The following is a 23,548-nucleotide window of genomic DNA, read 5'->3' on the forward strand; positions in this document are numbered from 1 at the left end:
ATAGGGTAAATAGCCAATGAAGATAATAGGTGTTAGCCTGCTGCAAGTAAAGTACAAAATGTTAAAATACTTTATATAGTATATTTGCATATTTATGCACAAATAGTAAATGAACATGAACAGTACCATGCACAAATAGTAAATGAACATGTCATTTACTTATTTTCTACGCTGTAACAAGAAATACATAAATTATCTACTATATTTAAGAAAATAAAAAAGTTCACTCTGCAGCTCATGTTTCATAGAAAAGCTTTAATGTAATATATCTTTTTGCTCCATAAAGATGAAACATTTTGTTGCCAAAGTTCAAGACACCACAATTTTTCATCGACATACTCTATAACAAGTTTTCTTGGCTTGAACCTAGTGCATATGTGTATGTATTATTCGTGTCACATCTTACACTGGAGAAGAAAAACTTAGTTTAGCTTGTCTTTTCTAATAATCCAATTTTGCGATTCCACTTACTCATTTCATGTTTCTCTTCTGAACATTTCCCAATTCCATAATGCATTTCTTTTAAAGAACAGATGTTCAGAGGTTCTCTTCTGATTCAAGGTGAGGTTGTACAAACAATGTGTTCAATGATATTGCCTTTTCTTACATAGATGCTTTTCCAACTCAAGATAAAATCTTATTTGCTTTTGCACCAATTGCTTGACACTAAGCACTGGATGTGAATCAGTTGTCCACAAGCTCAGCAAGATAGGTCACGATCAATGATTCCAATAAAATAATCCCATTATGCTCATCTGGCCACTGCTCTGCTCAATTCCCTATTTTATTAAATTTCTTTTCCAAGAAAAACCAGTATCCCAGGTTTATTGTGTATATGCTATAACCTCTTCAAGGTCACCAAAGATACTGAACAGGCAATGGGTAGTGTACATGTGTTTACATGTGTACCGTGTGTGTGTGTGTGTGTGTGTGTGTGTGTGTGTGTGTGTGTGTGCGTGTGTGTGCAGGGTTAATCTACTTAAAAAGCTATCCCTATGGATGTGCATTGCTTAGCCATGCAATACTATGCCTTTTGAATAAATGGTCACTGGTAAACTCATGTATTATTCATAGCATAGCAATATTGAGGAAAACAAGGCACAGCTATAGAAATTAAGGAATATTCATACCCTAATCTGTAATAAAAAAAGATAGAGAACCTTTAAACATATTTCAACTAGATTTGGTAACAAACACATCAAGCACAATTATATGTGCCGGTGAATCAATGTATTTTAAAACTGCTACATGATTGCAGGATTAACCTCTTAGTAATCAGTTGATTAATGTTGCACACATACAGTAAAAACAAAACAAGCTGGGCTATGTTTAGAATGATTTATTTACTGCCTCAATTTATGTCTATTACATATTCCACAGCATCATACAGAGAATAAAAAAACTATATATTTATGCCACCCAACTATAATTATGTGACTGCATTTATGCCATCTAGTGTTGAGTGAATAGAGATTTGGACACGTCTCTCTATAGCATTCAAATGTATGGGGTCTGGAGAGGCGAAGTGAGTTATCACATGTTTTAAAATGGTTTTAAAGTGGAAAAATCAAATTCCGAAGTTATTCACCAAAGTCCCGCGAGACTTTGGTGATAAGTCATTTCACCTCACAAGAGCCTATACATTTGAATGCAGTATGGAGAAGAATCTCTGTAACTAAGTTTTAAACAAATTGACTTCGGATCTAGGATCAGAAGCACAATTCGCTACACGCTAGGATGACCTATGATTTACAAAATGAAGATCAACTTGACAATATATTTCTCTTTATCAAGATGGCATCTCTGTTTTTCTGCTACAGACCTTCAAATCCCCAGTTTACCTTCCCACAGTTACAGAATTAAGTTATGCAATTCTTTACAGATATTAAAGTGGTCGTCAAATGAAAACTATTTAACATTTTTCAAACCAGTACCTGGAACTTTTGTAATTGCATGTAATTAAAAATGCAGTTTAGCCACTGAGTTATTCGATAAAATATACGTCTGTATAGCGCCACCTGCTGTTTGTCATTGACCTTATTTCTCTGTCCATCTCAGTAACATCACTGAAGTTGATGCACATGTTCAGTTCCATCATTTAACTGCCACTATCTTGGTCTTCTTTTAAAAACTGTTACAGTTATAGGGAGAGAGCTGCAACAGAAAGGACATCCCATTATAAGGGAACAACAGCTATAATGAGTGGAGAGCTGCATCACAAATCATATGCCCCCCTGAGTTGATAGCTTATAATATAGCAGAGTAACTTGTACAATTAAAGGGTCCATGTGAGGTACAGAGCTGGTTCTAGCTTTGTCAGAAAGAGATTCTGAGATATTGTACTAGTTGATCTTTTATATTCTTATTTACATTAATCATGGGAAAACCCCTTTAATCAAACTATATAGAATTTCTAATATATCACATTTGGACACTAAATGGACATTAATTCTGCGCTGGAAATTGTTTTAATATATTTTTTTATAAAAGCTGGAGATCAGTTTTATGTTGTAGAACTCCAAATTCCTTGCCTCTCTTCAAACAGCCATATAGGTAAAAGGTTGTCTTCATCTCAAAATGGAGATTTAGCTGGCTGTGCTTTTATGTTTCCGCAACTCCTATTCTCTTAATGGGACCCGCATTTATAAAACATTATCCTATCAATATTCCGAAGATTAAAAAAAAACAAAGTGTAATGATTGCATAAACAAAAATACTAACAAAAATGTATTAAAAAACAGGTATTAAGAATAAATAGTAATATGACTGCATGTTATTATAATCCCATAGTTTGTATAATCTGGTTTTTCATCTGTCTTGATTACAAAAATGGATACTGAGGTGGAAAGAATCTTGTGATTAGTGTGGATTGCTGTCAGATGATAGATACTCTGACAATCTATTCTTTAAGGGTACAACTTGATGGTGTGGCTGGCCTTATGAGTTAAGCCATGCCCCATCAATAGCAGTCAAAGATTGCACAATCTTATTTTTAAATGGTGTGGTCATTGGCTGCTATGGGTGTGGCTTAGCTGTATGTGACCCGTCACTCTTTAAAGCTGGTCCTTAACATGAAAAACTCACCTTTGCTGTATCCACAGGTCAACTCATTTACACTGTGATGTGACCAGAGTTTGAAAATCTATACAATAATTTTGATAAATTCAGATTTAAAAAAAATTAGGATGTAATGTAATGTTTTTTTGTTTTGTGCTTGCAAAAATCAGCCTCAAAGGGTTAAAAATAAAATCTGCATACTGCATGATAAAACATATGCTGTAAAACATAGAAAAACATGGGTGCTTTCTTCTGAAAATAGAACTACTTCTGTCCACAGGTTGTGTGCAGTATTGCTACCCTGGCCTATTGGCTCCTAAAGAACCAAGGCGCATTACCAGACAGAAGCCATGGACAGAAGTGGTGCTGTTTTGGGAAGAAAGGAGCTAAGGTTTTCTAATCCTGGACAACCCATTTAAACGTTTTCAAAGTCCAAGTATTCCTCCACTAGGAGCATCTGGAAAGAACGAGAGAAATAGGTGGTCCTCAACCAGGGCATGTTTCTTGTGTTCGACCGATAAATTAGTCATGATCAGGAAAATACTGAAAATTGTAGCCTGAAGTCAATTTTGCGGTGAAAATTCACTCAATTCAGAAAGTTTTTTTAGTTTTTTCTTTTCTTTTTCTTTTTTGGAAAGAAGAATCAAATATGGATATAGCACAGTCATTTTGTACTGTAAATTATTCATTAAATGTGATAGGGGTTGGATCTGCTGTTTTTAGCATATAAACCACATTTTAATGGTAATAAATAATTATATCTTTCCATACATAATTGAAAATGTCACCCTTCTTGCATGTCTTCTACCTAAGATAATATTTCATATTTCCCTTTAGTGCCATTTTTCATCATTTGTAAAGCTGCCAAGCATATGCCATAAATCTGATTGTTTTAGTAAATCACACTTGTTTTTTTCCAGTCTCAAGTCTTTCTGTGGTTTTGTTTTAACCTTTAAAACAACTAGCAGCTCATTGACAGCATATGTGCACATGCCGTTCTGACAACATTCAACACAAAACCAGAGATTGATCAAGGCAACAGTTGTCAGTGGAATTCACGCTTCCAAAGTCATTTCACATATTTCATTATTTTTACTGTTCAAAAGCAAAAGTTGTAAATTGTAAATCCTCAGTGCCTCAGACTTCTGATTTTCTTTCATTACATCGCCCACTGCCAAAAGAAAGAACCATGGTATTGTGTAAGTAAGGGTGGGTTCACACTAGCGTTAGGGATTTCGTTATTGGCTTTCCATTATAACATAGTTTTAACGGAAATTAATGGAATCGATAAGACGGACGGATCCGTTCTTCTGCCCATAGACTTGCATTATGACGGAATGCAAAACGGAAGCCTTTAAAAGGCATTCCTTTTGCTTTCCATCCTAATATAAGTCTATGGGAATCAAAACGGATCCGTCTGGATCCCCTTATGCAAGACGGAAAACAAAGTCCTGTCGACAGGACTTTGTTTTCCATCTTGTATAACGGAACCCAGACGTATCCGTTATGCTTTCCTATAGACTTCTATTAGGACGGAAAGCAAACAGAATGCCTGTTAAAGGCTTTCATTTTGCATTCTGTCTAGGTATGCCGTTATTTTCATGTTATACCGGAAAGCCATAACCGAATCCTTAACGCTAATATGAACCCACCCTAAGTCTTATTCTATAAAGTACTGGGATGCTCACTCCAGAGGCTTTTGAAAACTATGCAGCACATATAACAAAATATTCAGCAACTATCACTTTTTGACATTTTAAATGTAATAATAAATTATACTATAAATTCATGTAATAAAAGGCTCAAATTCATTTTATTTATCTTACTTTGTGGTTAAGTACTTGACCATAAAGTAATACTATACTACAATATGTTTTTATAGTATCAAGTATATGCTAGAGCGGGGATGCCCAACCTGCGGCCCTCTAGGTGTTGCAAAACTATAACTCCCAGCATGCCCGGACAGCCTACAGCTATCAGAGCATGTTGGGATTTGTAGTTTAGCAGCAGCTGGAGGGCTCCAGGTTGGGCATCACTGCTCTAGAGTGTTAAGAATACATTCTGAATTATTAAATTTTGGGGGAAAAAATGGCTCCTATTTTTCAAGGAATGTGACTAGTGTTGATCACGAATTTTCGAATCGCAAATATTAATCGCAAATATCGGCGAATATTTAGAATATAGTGATATATTCATAATTTCGAATATTCTTGATTTTTTTTCATCAGTAACCTCCCTTCTTGCTTGTGGGCCAATGAGAAGGCTGCAATGTCTTTGTCTGAGCTTAGCAACATCCCTAGCGACCAATAGGAAAGTTGTCTACCCCTTACTATATAAGAACCTCCCCAGCAGTCATTTTCTACAGTTTTTTTAAGTTATGAGAGAGACAGCAGTGTCATTGCTGTGCTCTGTGCTTTCCACACTACATTAGATAGTTAGCTTATATATATAATACAGATAGTTAGTGGGAGATAGTCAGTGTAGGTTATATCCTGATATAGTGTAGCTGTTGCAGTGCAGTGTGTCAGGTAGTGTGATAGGTTCTGCTGTCCATACATATATGCAGACCTGCTAAAATGTGAAGTTTCACGTATTGCGCCAAAATGTTTGCATCGTTAGTGGGAGATTTGCGCAATCGGGAATATATTGGAGCACTCTAACTGCATATAAAGCCATTTTTAATCTTCTGCCATGCCAACCATTTACGCCAGTCTCAGGAAACTTCTAACAGCTTGGAAAATGAAGCAATAGTGACCCACGCCTGAATTTCTCACGCATTATGTGAATAGCACATTGCTGATTTTTTGTGATCAAGAGAATAATCTCTAATTTGCGAATATATGACGAATATTCGCCCAAATATTTGTGAAATATTGCGAATTCGAATATAGCCCCTGCCGCTCATCACTAAATGTGACCATGTATTAAATGGTTGCCCAGTATGTGGATTCAGCAGCTTACCCTGGTAACAACATCTAATTAACGTTAAAAGGCAGCTAAAACAGCTATGATTTGTTCATTATTGGTGGAGACAATCAAGCCAATGAAAGGGTCTTTATAGCACAAGAGAAGTAGAATATCAAGAAATGTAAGCTGTTTATTAATCAAGGATAACAATCCTTGGTGGGCGAGACAGAACTAAAAGGTTCTCAAATCAAGTCAAGGTTCAAGATTAGGCTGCACAGCCTGTTTTTGGTCTGGTGCAGAACTGTCACATTGCTCTATTTTTTTTTAAAAAATGCACATTTGCATCTGCCTATTACATAGATTAATGCAAAGTGAATGAGAGGAATGATTGCTACTGCAATCTTTCCTTCCTCATTCAGTTCTATTGATTATTGGCAGCACATTTCTAATTACACAGAAAGATGTGCTGATGATAATCATTACCTTTCATTCTGATTTAAGATGCAAATGAGCCAACAAACGAGTGATTGCTAGTTTAGTGGCTGATCAATGGCACGATTATATAGTCCATTTATGCTATGAACACTTCCCAGGAATTTTGCCTGAAAATCTTGCAGTGCAATAGGTGCTTAAGTGGCAACATTTCCTGCCATCCTGCCTCCTCTTCATAAATGATTGCTTTCCTTCACTGCAGAGGAAAGAGCTCATTGGTTATTACTGCCTCTCAGCCTTCAATTATAGGTTATATTTGTGTGTCGGGCACCATAAAATAACCAGTAAAGAGTTTCCCTTACTAGCGAGGTAAACACCCATTGGTTAACTCTTTTTTTCGTTTAGCGCATGTAGTGGTTTAACAGTTTTTTTTAATTGTTGGACTACCAAAATAATGTTTGTACGTAACACATGGGGCTTTCTAATATAGTTTGAAACTTTATTTTTCGTTTTTTTTGTTAATTTGGGGAACACTGCAAACCATTTTTTTAAAGTATTTTTTTAATATCTCCTTGCTTTTAAATATGCAAACTGACACCAAAATAATTTATTAAAATGCATTCCTTATTTTGTGTTATTTTGATATATAATATGCATAATTTCACATGAACAGGGTGATAACGGCGACGATTTTGGTTGGCGTGAGCATTTTCACTTTGTATTTGTATTTAATTATTGTTTATTATTTTTCACTTATTTTTTTATATATTTTTGCAACATCACATTCTTTTCTTTTGCACTTTTCCTTTTCTATTTTATTTGTATTTTATTATAAAACATTTTTAAAATATTTTTACTTATTTTTTAAGTTATTTCTGCCACAGAATATGTCCCCCAAGAGTTCATTCAAAGACCTTTGGGGGACAGAGAATAGCGATAATTGAGCACTATGCACTTCTGAGGAGATGAGGATCAGCAGGACCTTTAATTCAGCGCTGTACAGCATTCCAGTCAGACACGCAGCTGATCACATGATGGAGGCCAATAACTGTGGCTCCACATCCTGCATGTGTCTGTCTGGCCGTGGGGAAGGACTGTTTTGATTGAGTTACACAAATGATATGGCAGTGTGCTCATGTTTGTAGAATTGAAACACTGTTTTACTAGGTCTAAAGAGGGAGGTGATCCCTCGTGGTAAGGAACAGGTCTTTATTGCTATCATATACAGAAAGGAAATCTTAGATTTGGAGAAGTAAAGAAGGATATGTGGAACATAGGTTCTTTCCAGATTTTTAAAGTTGCATAAATGAGAATAGAGTTGAAGTACATAGTGGGTAATTTTGAAGGGTCAGAAAAGATTAAACATCTAAGTAGAGTTTGTACTATGTTGGTTTCTAGGCTAGACACCAATTTAGTTATTGGCACACATAAGAACATTTTAGTATAAGTATAAAAAGTGCAGATTTGGTGGGACTTCAGCTACCAAAAATTCCCATATCAAATAGCATTTTAAAATATTCTATGTATAGAATTGAAATTTCCAATGCCCGGTTTGCGTTACCATGCAAAAATCCCAAACCATGTAAGTATAATAGGAGTCAATCATTAATCAAATGTTTGGGAATTATATTTGACAACAAAATCATCAGGGCATGAAAATTAGCATTAGTACTTTGTGAGTTGAATAAACATTTGTTTTTAGTTTAGCAATCTCATTACATTCAAATTGTGTTAAAGCTATTTTAAATCTACTTACAGTAGGATTACAGTATTCCACAAATGCATGAAATATATTCAACAATCTGCAAGGTTTAGACATACTTACACCACATTTAGAACTTTTATTTGTGGCTATTTATTAGAAGGTTAGGAAAAATCAGAACTGTTACAATAAGACCCTTTGATTCATATTGTTTTTATCTGATCTTTAAATGTGAAGAACATTTTAGCCAAATGACTCAAAAACACTGGAACAGAGACTGTGACAGTGCATGGCGCTATTAAAGAGCCTATTCCTTGCACTGCTATTTAGGCTCCTTCAGACTCTTTATGGATCAAGATACTCTTCTCTAGAAGCATGGACCACGTCAATTCCAATGGAGCATGTCAGGATTATGTCTTTCTTGATTTTGTTTCCAACAGAAAAAAAAAATCTGTATGCCTCAGTATGAAGCTAAATGCATAGCGAGGTACTGTAAAGTATAGGATGCATGTACCTCTATGGCATCTGTATCATGAATACATTCAAAACAAAATTATAATATACCCAAATGAATGATATTCAAGAATAAATTAAACCAACAATGTAGGGGGTCATTTACTGTGCTGAAATATGCCTAATTTAGGCATATTTCAGGCACAGATAGTGGTGCAATAGTTAGTTGCGCCACTATCTGCGACTTCACCTTTCTCATGCCAGTTCTAAAATTGTGGGCGGAAAAGGGGATGGGCCTGCAGGCCCATCTTATTAATCATTTTCTGCGCCTGTTTTGGGTGTAGAAAATGGTCTAAATGTAAGACAGCTCAGAAACTGTAGCTGGATGTGCCGAAGTTATTTAGCGGCCTGCGCCCCTTCATAACTTTGGCAGAGCTACCACCAGTTTAGTGCTTTATTAAGAACTGTGTCTAAAACGCTGGTCTTAATAAATGTGACCCATAGTACATAAGATACATAGTACAAGGCATCAAAGCATCCATTCCTCTTTTTAGCATTTTTTTTTTGCAGAATGTTATTGTAAAATGTGCAGATATTTTTTTTTACTTTATTTTAAAATGTAAATCAGTGATTTAATATCATGTTAGGTGTCATTGGGTGAGGGTATTCAGTCATTATTAAGTAAATAATGCATGGTAATTAAATTATAATTTAAATAACTGATCAGAGTTCGATTAATAATAATAATAATCATCATTATGATTATTACATCATTATTATTATTATTATTATTATTATATAGTTGCATAGTACAGTTAAAAAAAGACATAAGTCCATCAAGTTTAACCAATAGATGGGTGGGAATGGGAAGTAAGGGAAGGGGAGTGAGAACCAAACTTTTACTCTTTTACAGAAGTGTTAATATTATTTAATTCTGCTATTTAATTCTAAGAATTCATCTGTTCTTTTTTAAGAATTCATCTAATTCTTATAGTGCTAGCTTCTCAAAAAACTATAGTAAACTGACACTTTTTTTTATTAATAACTGAGGAAATGATAGTTGATTGTTCTGAGTAGTGTTGAGCATATTGAAGCATCCAAATCAGAATTTGATCCGAAGTTTAGGAAAAATGTGATTCGCCACAAAGCCAAATTTCCTCAAGCTTCATTGTAACAAATCAATTTTTCCTAAAATGATGGGTAAAAAAATAAAATTCTATTCATCTCATCCACTTGATCGCGGAGAGGCCATCAGCTCCATCTTGATTGAAGAAAACTGTGCGTAGCCAGCGTGATCATGTGGTGACATCATCACGCTCACCGCAAGTCCTTTGGCAGGTTTTCTTCAATAAAGACGGAGCGAATGTCCTTTCTGTGATCAAGTAGATGAGATGAGTAGTTTTTATTTTAAACTCCGGATTAACCCCCTGAGCACCTGAATGTGAGGATCAGATGCCGTGATCACTATTGAATGTGGCATCTCAGGGGTTAAATGAAGGGGCAGCATGATCACCGTTCTCCATCATTGCGCCTACTCCATACAAAGAAAATCGAATCAAATTTTCAAAGCTTCGCTCATCACTAGCTTTAAGGATCCAATATGGTGGCAGATTCTAATAACCCTTTTGCAAAAATGACCACCGCAAAAGGGGACCTATACAAATTATTAATAAATTCATATTTTAATGACAAAATTCAATATAAAAAAATATATTCTTCCATATTCTTTCCTTGGTCCTCTTTCAAGGACACAGCAAAAGCATATTCCAAAGCTGGGTGTGAGCTGCCATATTCCTGTCTGATAGCAGTTCAGAATTGTTGGTCCAATGGTCACCCATGCCAGTTTCCTGTCACTATGCGATAATCCAAGTTCTTATTTCTGTTGTTTAAGTGCACAACAGTGTAAGTGTATATATAATTATTATGTTCTAATTATTAATCACTAGCACATTAATAGAATTACATTAATCATTTAGTTAGACTAACTGAAGAAAACAAAAAGTCAACAAAAAAATTGTTGATCTTTAAGAACCTTCCAAAATTTAAGGAATACCAAACATTTGAAGACCATCAATGTTTTTATAACCTCTTTCTGGCATATTGGATTATTATGTGTGTTTTTCTTGACAGTCACAATTTATGCTTTATTTTAGTAGGAAAAGGTCAAATGTTTTTTTTTTTAAATCTGTCTAAAGAAATTTCTATTAAGAATGTAAGATACAGAGCATACAAAAGTGTTTATTATAGTGAAAGGCAGGGAAGAAAAGATGGAGAGGTTACATTTCTAATACAAAAGGACAATCACCTGCCTTCCGAATATGACTCCTGTATGATGTTAGTATGATGCTCTATGGAACCTAAAATAATAGATGAAATTACATCCAATAAGTTCCTGCTGAAAGTAGCAGTTAATGATTTAGAAGTGGTTGAGCCATACTATTGACACATGGCTCCAGGCAAATATGTAATTTCACCTCTCTCTCAGCCCTGCTAAATGGTTTCTCTTAGACACCAAACATCTACTGCCACTGTTAAGTCCTTCTTTGGTCTTGAATTTTCAAGCTGAAAATACCTTCTTATTTTTACTATAAAAACATAAATAAATTTAAATGAGAATAGAGAAGAATGTTTCTAAATTAAAACATAATCTTCTGTCCTCAGAATTCATTCACAGTTGTATACTAACTGTACATACAGTGGTCCCTCAAGTTACATTATTAATTAGTTCCAGGACATTGTATAATGAAAACATTGTAACATTAGTTCATAACTCTATGGAAAACTATAAATTGGTCCCAAAGCACTAAAATGTCCCCCAAGATAAAATAAAATTAAGATTTAAGAAAGTCCTTACAAACAACAGTCCAGAACAGATGCTGGGAGCTGTAACTCACTTTCATTGTATCTTGTGGAAATTGTATTTTGAGGGAGCACTGTGCTTTAAAAGGCCCAAATGTTCCTTCTTGTAGAACGTACACTATAGATATCACAAATAGAGATGAGAGAATTGAAGCTGACAACTGGAAACATTAGATTTGCACCGAATGCAAATTTCCTCACGCTTCGTAGTAAAGAATCACATTTTTCTTAAAATGGCTTCTGCACGTGTGAGGACATGGAGAAATGAAGTCTGGGAAGGCGGAATAACTCATACTGACATGCATACAGCCAATCAGCAGCCAGCCAGCCCTGTGATGTCACAGCTGTATAAATACGGCAGCCATCTTAGATTCTGCCATTCACCAGCGTACTTAGTGCAGGGAGAGACGTGTCTGCAGGCGCTAGGGACAGTGATAGATAAATTGTCATTGTGCTAAAAAACTAAAGATTTACAAGTGCAGGAAAAGATTATTCAAGGTGTAGGGAAAGGATAGTGAGCAATAGGAACATTCTTATTAGAACTTGCAGCACTGGCTGTGCACCCATATTGCCATTATACAGCTCTGTAATTCCAGCAAACTGTTCTAATTAGGGTGCAAGTGCTGTTTGATACAGGCATTAACAGGGGTTATTACAAGGAAATACTTATATGTCTTATTTGCCCTTGTGCGGGCTTTTGTGGGGTGTTTTAGCTGAAAAATTAAAAATATATTTGCCGCTCTGCATAGCACTTATCTGTAATAAAAGCTTTTGTGGGGTGTTTTAGCGCAAAAAGAAAAAACATATTTGCCGCTCAGCTGTGTAATTTCTTGTAAAGAATTTTGTGACGTGTATTAGTGCAAAGAGAAAAAATACATTTGCCACTCTGCGGTGCAGTAATCTGTAGTAAAGGCTTTTGTGGGGTGTTTTAGCGGAAAAAGAAAAAATATATTTGCCACTCAGCTGTGTAGTTATTTATTGGAAAGGCTTTTGTGACGTGCATTAGTGCAAAAGAAAAAAATACATTTGCCACTCACTGCGGTGAACTTATCTGTAGTTTGTAGGGTGTTTTTGCTGTGTAGGGATTCGCTCTGGTAGGCAGGTTTGCGGATGCAGTATAGAGGCAAAGGACCAGGTTGTTAATCACTCTTTAGTGTTTATTCACACTTATAACATAACACAACAGTCACTTTTCAGGCTTAATGCTTGTTCACACACAGAAAAACTAAATAAAGTTCACCTGGTATCCTGGGAGTCAATTCACACCTGCATGAATGCTCACCCTCAGAAAGTCCAATTGCAGGCTTTAAGGCGGCCTGCTCGTCTAACACCCGATCTTCAGACCTCAGCACAGAGATTTCCAGAGCTCCACTGTCAGAGGGAGGTAATTCACACCACCTGACAGTGCTGTTTGTTGTTTTTAATCCTGCCAATACCCGGCCTTGAACGTGGGGAGTAGTCACCCACAGCACTTTGAGTACTCCCAGTAAGAGCCATCCCGGATCAGCTATTTACAGTCATACTAAATAGCAAAGTGTCAATCAGCATTAGCTGCCGCTGACACATGAAAATACTGGCTCTTACTTCACCGAGGCAACGAACCTCGGTGACACATATCTACCATCAATGATGACCCCTTTTACCTTCCTACAGTGGAAAAAGATTTAAAAAAATTGCCGCTCAGCGGTGCAGTTATTTCTTGTTAAGCTTTTTGTGACGTGTATTAGCGCAAAAAGAAAATAAAAAAAAACCCTCAGCGGTGCAGTTATTTGTAGTAAAGGCTTTTGAGGGATGTTTTAATTTCCTTTTTATTTATTTGATCTAACAGTATGTCAGGCAGAGATGTGCCAGGCCCTGCATAGGGGAGTGGCAGAGGCCTAAATGTTTCAGGCGCAGGCAGATGTCGCAGCAAAGTAAGGGGACGTGGCAGCAGGGGTCACTTTGAGAGGCCTGAGCTTCCAAGCTCAGCTAGCGGTCGTGAGCAGCAACAGAGCGGTTCTTGAGTGGTTGACTCGATCTTCGACTTTGCCACAAGTGACATCAGACACCCCCAGCCAAGAGTCAGTGGGTTCGTCAGACACAACCCTTAGTTGGCATGGACCTAAAGCAGGCCCTGCACCCTCACTTGTCCTCAACCTGTCTCTGTCCTTTTCTGTTCCCAGAGCCACAGAAGTATTGTATGCTGTGGGCCCAGCTCCACTATACAGCGAGGACAAGGTACTAGAGGACAGTCAGAAGCTACTGCTCAGCCAAGATCTGGAGGAGACATCCGCCGCTTCCTCCACTAGGCGGGCAAGTAGTGATGAGGAGAGTGGCGTGGGAGCTGGTGTTGCGAGCAGTCAGGCTCCTGACCCAGAGACCGTTGAGGAGGACATTAGTGACCTGCAGACAGTACTCGATGATGATGATGTAGCAGATTGCACTTGGGAGCTGGGTGACAAAGGGGCTTCATCATCATCATCAGAAGAGGGTGGAAGCTTGCCCGTGAGCCAGCAGCGGAGCCAGCAAGTCGCTAGCGTGGCCAGGACTCAGCAGGGTGGCAGCAGTGGGAGGTCAGGGTTAGACCAGCCGCTTCGCGGGAGCCTACCTGCCCGGGAAGTAGTGGTGCAGGGGTTCAAGGAGGCAGTGTTGGTAGCATTCAGTCAGTGCGTAGTGTTGGTGGTAAAATCACCTACTCGGTGGTGTGGCAGTTTTTTCTTAAGCCGCCAGAGGAGGTGAACATGGCCATATGTAGAATCTGTGGGCAGAAAGTGAAGCGTGGCCAGGGTGCCAATGTTGGCACTACGGCCCTGCGTCAACATATGCTGCATCGCCATAGAGTGGCCTGGGAGAACCGTGGCTCCGATGTGCTGGTCCAGCCTGCTGTAGCAACCACTGCACCACCCAGTGGCACGCACCCGGTTTCACTCAGTTGAAGTGAGCTGTCTGTCATTCCAACCATCTGATGATCCTGATGCTCCTTCTCCTCCTACACTTCGTCAGTCATTCCGTCAGCAATCGATCACCGAAGCAATTGCCAAGAAAAAACTGTATGCGTGCACTCATCCAACGGCGCAGAAGCTGAATGTGCTCCTGTCCAAGTTGCTGGTGCTGCAATCCCTCCCTTTCCAAGTGGTGGACTCTGCACCTTTCAGAGAACTGATGGCTTGTGCCGAGCTGAGGTGGAGAGTCCCAAGCCGTCATTTCTTTGCCAAAAAAGGCAGTACCAGCCCTGCACAAATATGTAGAACAGAAGGTGGGCCAGTCCTTGAGCCTGTCGGTGTCTGCCAAAGTGATTGGCAGCACCGACTTGTGGAGCTGTAACTATGGCCAGGGACAGTATATGTCCTTTACGGCCCAATGGGTGAATGTGGTTCCTGCACAGCCACACCAGCAACTTGGCCAGGTGAAGCCGCTTCCGCCTCCACGTTCTTACGCTGTTGGTCCTGCGACAATGTCCGCCTCTGCCTCCTCATCCTCCACCGTGTTCTCAGCCTCCATTGCAGGGACAATTGACAGTTCCACCCGTTGGAATTCCACTCTCCATATGTTGGACAGACTGTACGAACAGAGAAATGCCATCAATGATTTCCTGATGATCCAGGCGGACAGGAGTACTCCCCTGTGTAACTGCTATGTCAGCAAGTGGCAGCTCATGCATGACACCTGCTATTTGCTCATGCCCTTTGAGGTTGCCACGTTATTTCTCAGTCGCCAGGAATGAGAAATGTCCTGGAACAGATGCTGCTAAATATGGCTGGTCAGTATGCCGGAGACGTGGCACCTAGATCTCATGGCCACATGAGCCCTGTGAAGACTGAACTGGAGTAGGAGGAGGATGACATTGGAGCACAAGCTCCAAATGGGTGGTTTTTCTACCCAGGTGACAGGAGAGGAGGAGCAGGAGCAGCCGGAGGAGCAAGAGGGAGATGAGGAAGACGTGGCAGATGACCCAGGCACACCGTGGCAATATGCAGTGGAGATGGAGGCAGGGAGTCCCTCTGAGGCATTCTCACTTGCTTGAGTAGTGACAGCTGAATTGTCACCATTCGGCAGAGGGATGACTTCTGGCTCTCCACCTTGTTGGACCCTCACTACCAGTCCAAAATGGGGGCCTTTTTTACACCCACTGAGAGGGAGGACAAGCTGAACTACTGTAGAAACATCCTTTGTAGTCACTTGGCCGCTGCCTATCTGCACCATCGTCCATCCTCTCATCGGTCTGAACGGGAGGGCTCTCTGTGCTCACGTTGCACTGCCATGGCTACTGGGGAGGGGTGGGGTGGTAGGAGCAGTACCAGCTCCATCAGCATCAGCCTGAGTCTAGAGTCGCTGATGAGCAGCCTCCTTCACCCGCATAGTGAAGAAACTACTCACCAGCAGCTAGACAAAGAGCAGGACCTGAACCAGCAGGTGGCGGCATGCTTGGACAGCACCCTGCCACCCCACATTGAAGATCCGCTGGACTACTGGGCAGCCAAACTGGATTTGTGGCAGCAACTAGCAGAGTTTGCCCTGTAGAGTGGCATCAGAGCGGGTGTTTAGTGCAGCAGGGGCCATAGTTACCCCAAGACGAACTCGCCTGTCCACCCAAAATGTGGAGAGACTGATCTTTGTCAAGATGAATCTGGCGAGGATCAGCCAGGATTTCCACCCACCAATGCCTGATGCATCAGACTAGATCATCCATGGTGCCACAGAAACACTTTGACAAAAGAGAACGGTTTCTTCTGGCTACCTGCCTCAGCTACTTTTCTGATGCTGCCACCCGCCTGATGCTACACATCTGATGCCAAGTTCTCCTTCTTTCACCCACCATCTTCATCGGGTTCTGGTATTGCCACCCACCTCCACAATATGTCACTGTGCCACTCTGTGGCCTCCTGATGCTGCCGCCCCCTCCAGACTCTGTCATTGGGCCACTCTGTGGCCTCCTCAAGCTGATGCCACCTCTACACTCTGTCATTGTGCCCTCTGTGGCCTCCTGATGCTGCCACCACCTTCTGACTCTGTCATTGGGCCACTCTGTGGTCTCCTCATGCTGCTGCCACCTCCACACTCTGTCATTGTGCCATTCTGTGGCCTCCTGATGCTGCCGCCACCTTCAGACTCTTTCATTGGGCCACTTTGTGGTCCCCTGATGCTGCTGCTACCTCCACACTATATTACCTAGCCACTCTGTGGCCTCCTGATGCTGCCGCCACCACCACACTCTGTCATTGTGCCACTCTGTGGCCTCCTGATACTTCCGCCACCTCCAGACTCTGTTATTTGGCCACTCTGTGGTCTCCTTATGCTGCTCCCACCTCACCACTATGTCATAGCGCCACTCTGTGGACTTCTCATGCTGTTCCCACCTTCCCCACATTATGACTGGGCCACTATTTAACCTTTTTGGTCTTGGCTGACATCATCATTTATTCATACTTCTTATCATACTTCTTCTTATCTGTCAGAAGGAAGGTAAAATGAGACACACAACGGATCCTGTCTGTGTAGCAGCTGTAAGGCCTGTATGGTCCTATCAGATTTGGCTTATGATTTGGTAACCAAAAGCAGGAATGGGTACAAAACACAGAAGACATGCAACTATTCCGTTCATGTGTCATCTCTGTTTTGGATCCACTCCTGTTATTTTTGGCATAAGCAATACTGATGAATAACTGACCAAATGCTGACCGAGTGTAGGCGTATGCTTCACAGATAGGAATGCGTCTTTTGTGGGTTATTGTTTGGATGGATCAGAGGAAGGGCAAAATAATCACTGACGTCAACACAAACATACTGCTGACAGCCTCTCCACTCTGTCGGGGGGGGCTCTACTTGTATAAGCATTTAATAGAACAGGGTATGTAGACATCTATGTGGTATCAGCTGATGAAGTTGTAAAAGGAGTGCGCTTCTTCTTGGCGCTAACATTGAAGGCTGAGTTATTTGGTCAGTTTTGGCCCCGTGACTGCCCAAATAAGTGAAGTGTGCAGTGATTCTAAGTGTGACGCCTGTCATCTGCATTTCATGCGGACTCACAGTATTATTTCACTACCAAAGCAGACTCCCTATGCAAGGCACAGTGTTCTACACCACTATTAAGGCTCTCTGCAGCCAGGAAATTGCTGTTATTTAAGAAACTAATTTTCCCCAAAAAGTTGTCTGTGTGTTCCTGCCTACTGTGCGGACAATAGAGCAGTGTTCCCTAAACAGTGCCCTGGGTGCCACATATGGTTTCCAGGTCACCTGCATGTAGCCCCACAACTGTTATGAGCTGTAGATACAATTGTCCATTAGTAGCACAAGGGAGGTCGTAGCATTATTTGAACTTTCCAGACTAAAAACCACACCACTAGCAGGTAAACCTAAGGAAAAAGTTATAGAACTTGGTCATGTCCACATTTATAAAAACAGTGATAGGCACAGCATCATTGCACAAATTGAGTTTCACTGTTAAGGCTTCTTCCAGGGCATTTGTCTTAACTTGGATCACTTGCTGAGCGCAATAGACTTCACCAATGGATATATTGTAATCTCATTTTCTCCAATGTAAGGATCTTGGGACTTGTCTGCCTTGTGGCTCTGTCTTTTCATACTGGAAATTCCTAAGAACATCTGATATCCTTTCACTACTGCTGGATTTTCAAAGGTTTCTATTATATATTTCTAAAGAAGTTTGTGCTACATCTGTGTGTGAGCTATTCTTTACACTGTGTTCATTTTTTAAGACTCCACTATTTGAACTAATCAATATACTATATAATACAATATAATATAATACTTATATTGTCATATAAGTATGAAACTTCTCTTGTAGAATGGAAAGCACGTCACTCACTATGGGCATGCTTTGTTTCCTTCAGAAATGACGTTCCTTTGACATTTGATTAGTTAGTGTAGGGCAAATGGACAGGAATAATTAATATTCAAGGGTTTGCTTCACTTCAGCAAATGGCATTTATCTTGATGATAAAGTTAATACAAGGCGCTTCCTAATGTATTGTGATTGTCCATATTGCTTTCTTTGCTGGCTTGATTAATTTTTCCATCACATTATACGCTGCTCATTTCCAGCGGTTAAAACCACTGCAGCAGCGTAGATACGAGGTAGCCAAGACATGAGCTTCTGCACATGTGCACCTATGTGTTTTCCTATGGTACCAGCCACTAGCGACATCAGCACTTTTTTCTATAGTATGCAAGCACAGCCACCACTGTAACGTAGATGCAAGGTAGGTATGACAGAAGCTGTTGCCCATGCTTTCCTATGTACACTCCCACAGTCCCAGCCACCACCGAACCCAGCGCCTTTTCCTATGGTGTGAAAGCACGGCAACAGCTGCTGGATTGCAGGGTGGCCATAAGCCCTAGATACGAGCAGTGTATAATGTGATGGAAAGATAAATCAAGCCGACAATATGGACAATCTCAACACATTAGTAAGTGCCTTGTATTAACTTTATCTACATGATAAATGCCATTTGCTAAAGTAAGACAACCCCTTTGACTTACTTATCTTCTGTCACAGTAGTTGCCCTAGAAGTAGGGAGGTAAGTTGTCAAGCAAGTGTTTTTTTTTTTTTTTTTTTCATTCCGGACACATCAATAAAACAAAATAAAGCATCATATGCAATATGCCATGATGCATTATGAATTGAGATAGAATACCACAGTCATCTGCAGAATATTACTTTAAAATCTGACAGGCTGAAAGTGCTGGATGAGCTATTTTTACCATGGAGATAATGTTTTTAGAAACAAACACACTGGACTACTAAGGTTTTTTCCTCAGGCACGTTGAAAACTGAGTAGCGTGACAAATAATCTCAGAATCCTAGATGTGTGTGTTTAATATAAATCTCTCACTCTTATTCACAGCTCCTTATGAAATCTGCCCGGAGGACTATTTGATGTCTATGGTATGGAAAAGAACCCCAGCTGGAGACCTGGCATTCAATCGATGTCCTCTTAATGCTACTGGTAAATGTTCCTCCATTAAGATATATAGCTCGGTGTTTATAGGGCTTTATGAACAATGTGAAGAATAAATGTTTGATAGGTCCTATCCAAATTTGCAAACATATAATTGCATGCATATCATTTGTATGAATGGAATTTTAAGAAAAAGGAATGTATTGTGGAAGCCATTTCCTCAATGTTATGTAGCTAAATAGAGTCATTTACGAGATTGCCTTGCTATGATTTCAGCATTGCTGTTGAAGCTAACATAAATATTTTCTGCATCCTGTGTGACTCATAGGAACCACTAGCAGACGCTGCTCGCTCAATCTTCATGGTGTAGCCTTCTGGGAACAGCCGAGCTTTGCAAGATGCATATCAGCTGAATACAGACACTTGCAGCTTTCAGTAGGTGCAAAGCCAGCTTTTGTCCTTGTTATGTTTAATTCTTATTATGCCTCTGTGTGGGAAATGTAACTCATTCGTATCTAGTCCAAAAATGCAGAATAGACTAAGCAATGAAAATGGCTCTGAATTCAGCTTTCTCAGATTAGCTGAAGCAAGCCTTAATCACTGCAAAGTCAATTTCAGTTAGCTTTCCTGGAAATGAGCGGGAATAATGAGTATACCGTATTAATTCTGTCACATTGTGCTCTCAGTTAAAAACCTGCAATACACTATTTGAATCAGAAATGAAGAATTTTTGCATGTGTCTCATCCAGTACAGTTATTGTATGGCACATATGATTTTTTTTTTTTTTAACAAAGTGGGGACGTATGTCATGCACTTATTTGTCCAGTCATAAGCACATGCACTGGAGATGTTAAAGGAGTTGTCTAAAATAATTCTAAATTTTGGGCAAGCCCTTAAATTAAAGCTCACCAGAGTTTTCAAAAAAGGTTGCATAATGGCTGTGCTTCTTTGTGCAATCATAACTGTGAAGGGACATTTATGTTTGGGCTTCCCTAACTTCTGCTTCAACCATATTATTACCTGTTTCAGCTGCACAGCAGGATCAATTTCTCCCAAAAGCAGGGAATGTAACCCTTCTGCCAGTACTGTATGCAGTGATCTCACTTCCCTTACCTCACATTATGTTTGCCTTCTTCTAGGGAGCTCTAAAAGCTGATAAGGAGGGATAAATCACACTTACAGAAAAACAGCAGGTTGTTCTGTCAATTTAAAGTGTAAGGCCCCTTTCACACGAGCAAGTTTTCCGCGCGGGTGCAATGTGTGACGTGAACGCATAGCACCCGCACTGAATCCTGACCCATTCATTTCAATGGGTCTGTGTGCATGAGCGTTGTTTTTCACGCATCAGTTCTGCGTTGCGTAAAAATCGCAGCATGTTCTATATTCTGCGTTTTTCACTCAGCCCTGGCCCCATAGAAGTGAATGGGGCTGCATGAAAAACGCATTGCATACGGAAGCAAGTGCGGGTGCGATGCGTTTTTCACTGATGGTTGCTAAGAGATGTTGTTTGTAAACCTTCCGTTTTTTATCACGCGCGTGAAAAACGCATCAAAATGCATTGCACCTGCGCGGAAAAAACTGAACAACTGAACGCAATCGCAGACAAAACTGACTGAACTTGCTTGCGAAATGGTGCAAGTTTCCCTGAACGCACCCTGAACGCATCCGGACCTAATCCGTCAGGCTCATGTGAAAGTAACCTAAAAGCAGTGAGGAAGCTTTTAGGCCACTCACTATGATTAGTGATGGGATAAATTTGATTCGCCACAAAGCCGAATTTTCTCGTGCTTCGCTGTAGTGAATTGATTTAACCCGAAATAGTGTAAAAAAAAACAAAAAAGAATTATACTTACCTGATCCATTTGCTCGTCACGGGCCAGCCATCACCATCTAGCTTGTAGATCTCGGCCAAAATCCCATGCGCGGTGATGTATGATGTCACCATGCCTGTCGGTGTGATGACATTATCTTGGGCTGTGCAAGATTTCATGCCAGACCTTCAAGCAAGATGGCAGCAGCTGGCCCGTCGCGAGCAAATAGATCAGGTATATTTTTCAATTTTTGTTACAATCTGTTATTAATATCAGATGCGGCAATCATGTATGAATGTGGCATCTGAGGGGTACAATGACGGGGGCAGCACCTTATCCTGTCATTGCAATCATTACTTACAAAGAAATGCGCTTTGTGATGCATTTCTTTATTAAATAATATTTGTGTGAAAGTACAGCCACTCTTTAAAATAGAAAAAATAGAGGCATTTATCAAACTATTACACCCCTATTCATGGCAAAGTATGGTGTGCTGTATATTCACACCATAATTTAGGACTTTTTGAGCTTTTCAACACTATTCTAAAGTGGCTAGCAAATGGGCGGTGCATAGCAGAAGGGGTGAGGCTTCCCATAAGCCCACTGCATTTACTATAGTTTAATAAACTAGGCCACCTCACTCCAGCATACAAGGAATCAAGATTTGCGCATGGGAAAACCATTCTTGATAAATCTCCCTCATTATAATAACCCTGTTCTCTGCAGTGCTGTTCTTGTTCCCCTGGTGCTGTTTGCTTACAAACAGCAGCAGTCATGGGCTGAGATATGGCACCTGACCAAGGTAGCCAATCACTTTCTTCAGTTGCCTGCAGAAGTCACATGCCATATCCTGGCATATCACTGTACATGTCACGAACACTGTGATGTGCACAGTACATGCAGGTATGTGGAAAATCAACTCTGCAGCCAATCACTGTCTTTAGATAGAGTGCTGAGAACAGTGATTGGCTGTAGAATTCCCATTCTGTATTCCGGTACTTCAACCCTACTGTTTGTAAATAAATGGACCAGTGCTACATACATATTCAGTATCTATCTCTACACACACATATATCATTTGAAGCCATATTAGGGCTTTTCCCAGATGTTTAATTATCTTGGATGACCCCTTTTAAGGTCCCTTTAGACCGGACAACTAAATGCTTCCTTCCCAGCAATTACCTGCTCATCAGTGGAGGAAAAATCTACATTTACATGCAGCGATCTCCTCTACTAGTTCTAGTATGGGGAGGAGTAATCACTAATGCCATCGCTCATCCCCATACAGACTTGTTATTTGCCAGCACAGAGTGCTGTTTAGACTGCACAATCTGTTGCCACCAAACAATGATTTAGGTGTCTGCACAAATTATCCAGTTACCCGACAATTGAGCGTTTCACTCGTTCATCAGTTAATTGACGGCACAATTACACAGCCAGATAATCGCTAACAAGCTTTTCTATGAACTCTTGTTAGCGATTGTCTGGCAGATACTCGGTCAGTGTAAACGATCCTTAATGTTTCATAAGAAAAAAAATTGTTCAAACTATTGGTATAACAAAGTACGGTAGACAAAGATTATTTTTAGAGATGAGCAAATTTCATATTTTGAAATTAGTTCACACTTCGTTTGGTGGTAAAAGGCAAATTGCATTATGGATTCCGTTACCACAGACCATACCGCAATCCTATGACGGAATGCATAACGGAATGCCTTTAGAGGCATTCTGTTATTCATCCCATCATAATAGAAGTTTATGGGCTGCAAAACGGATCCGTCCTGTTTCTGTTATGCAGGGCAGTCCTCTACAGCATAACGGAAACGGGAAGGATCCGTTTTGCAGTCCATAAAATTCTATAATGACGGAATGAATAGCAGAATACCTCTAAAGGCATAGAATTGCGTTATGGTCCATGGTAACGGAATCCATAACGCAATTTGCCTTTTACCACCAAACTGTGAACAAATTTCATAAGCGGAAATTCGCTCATCTCTAATTATTTTGAATGTGACCAATTTCATCATTACTAGTGATGAGTGGACTGCTGGATGTCCGGGTCCATTACGTATCTAAATGAAACCACATAAATACAATTATGAAATATATAAATGGGATAATGCATATCTTACTGTAAATTACTATATAAGAATAAGGCATTCAGTGCCCATATAAAACCACAAAGCTACATATCTTTCTACAACTTATAGAATCCCTAGGTGACTTATAATATAGAATTTCTTAATCATGTGTATTATGGATTACAATATTCCTTTTTGCATACTGTACCTGCTCCAGATTTTCTTTTAAAGGGTAATGGGGAGATTGCCTATTGATTGATGAATGCAAATCCACCACTCTCTTTAAAAAGAAAAGTCTCCTGCATGTGAGGTGTCTATAATTATGTTTGCACTTTCTACCTTACTTT

General features: G+C 39.8%; 1 protein-coding gene across 4 annotated transcripts in view; it reads left to right on the plus strand.

The window, feature by feature from the left end:
* ADGRB3 (adhesion G protein-coupled receptor B3) overlaps positions 1–23,548 on the plus strand; it is a 1,057,188-nt gene that overhangs the window by 571,749 nt on the left and 461,891 nt on the right. For all 4 annotated transcript variants that reach the window (XM_040428625.1, XM_040428624.1, XM_040428627.1 and 1 more), the window contains exons 8-9: positions 19,255–19,356; positions 19,637–19,743. In XM_040428625.1, coding sequence (XP_040284559.1) covers positions 19,255–19,356; positions 19,637–19,743 — 209 coding nt within the window. The remainder of the gene's footprint in view (positions 1–19,254; positions 19,357–19,636; positions 19,744–23,548) is intronic.

The sequence above is a fragment of the Bufo bufo genome, chromosome 4 (assembly GCF_905171765.1).
Source record: "Bufo bufo chromosome 4, aBufBuf1.1, whole genome shotgun sequence".
Lineage (NCBI taxonomy): Eukaryota > Metazoa > Chordata > Amphibia > Anura > Bufonidae > Bufo > Bufo bufo.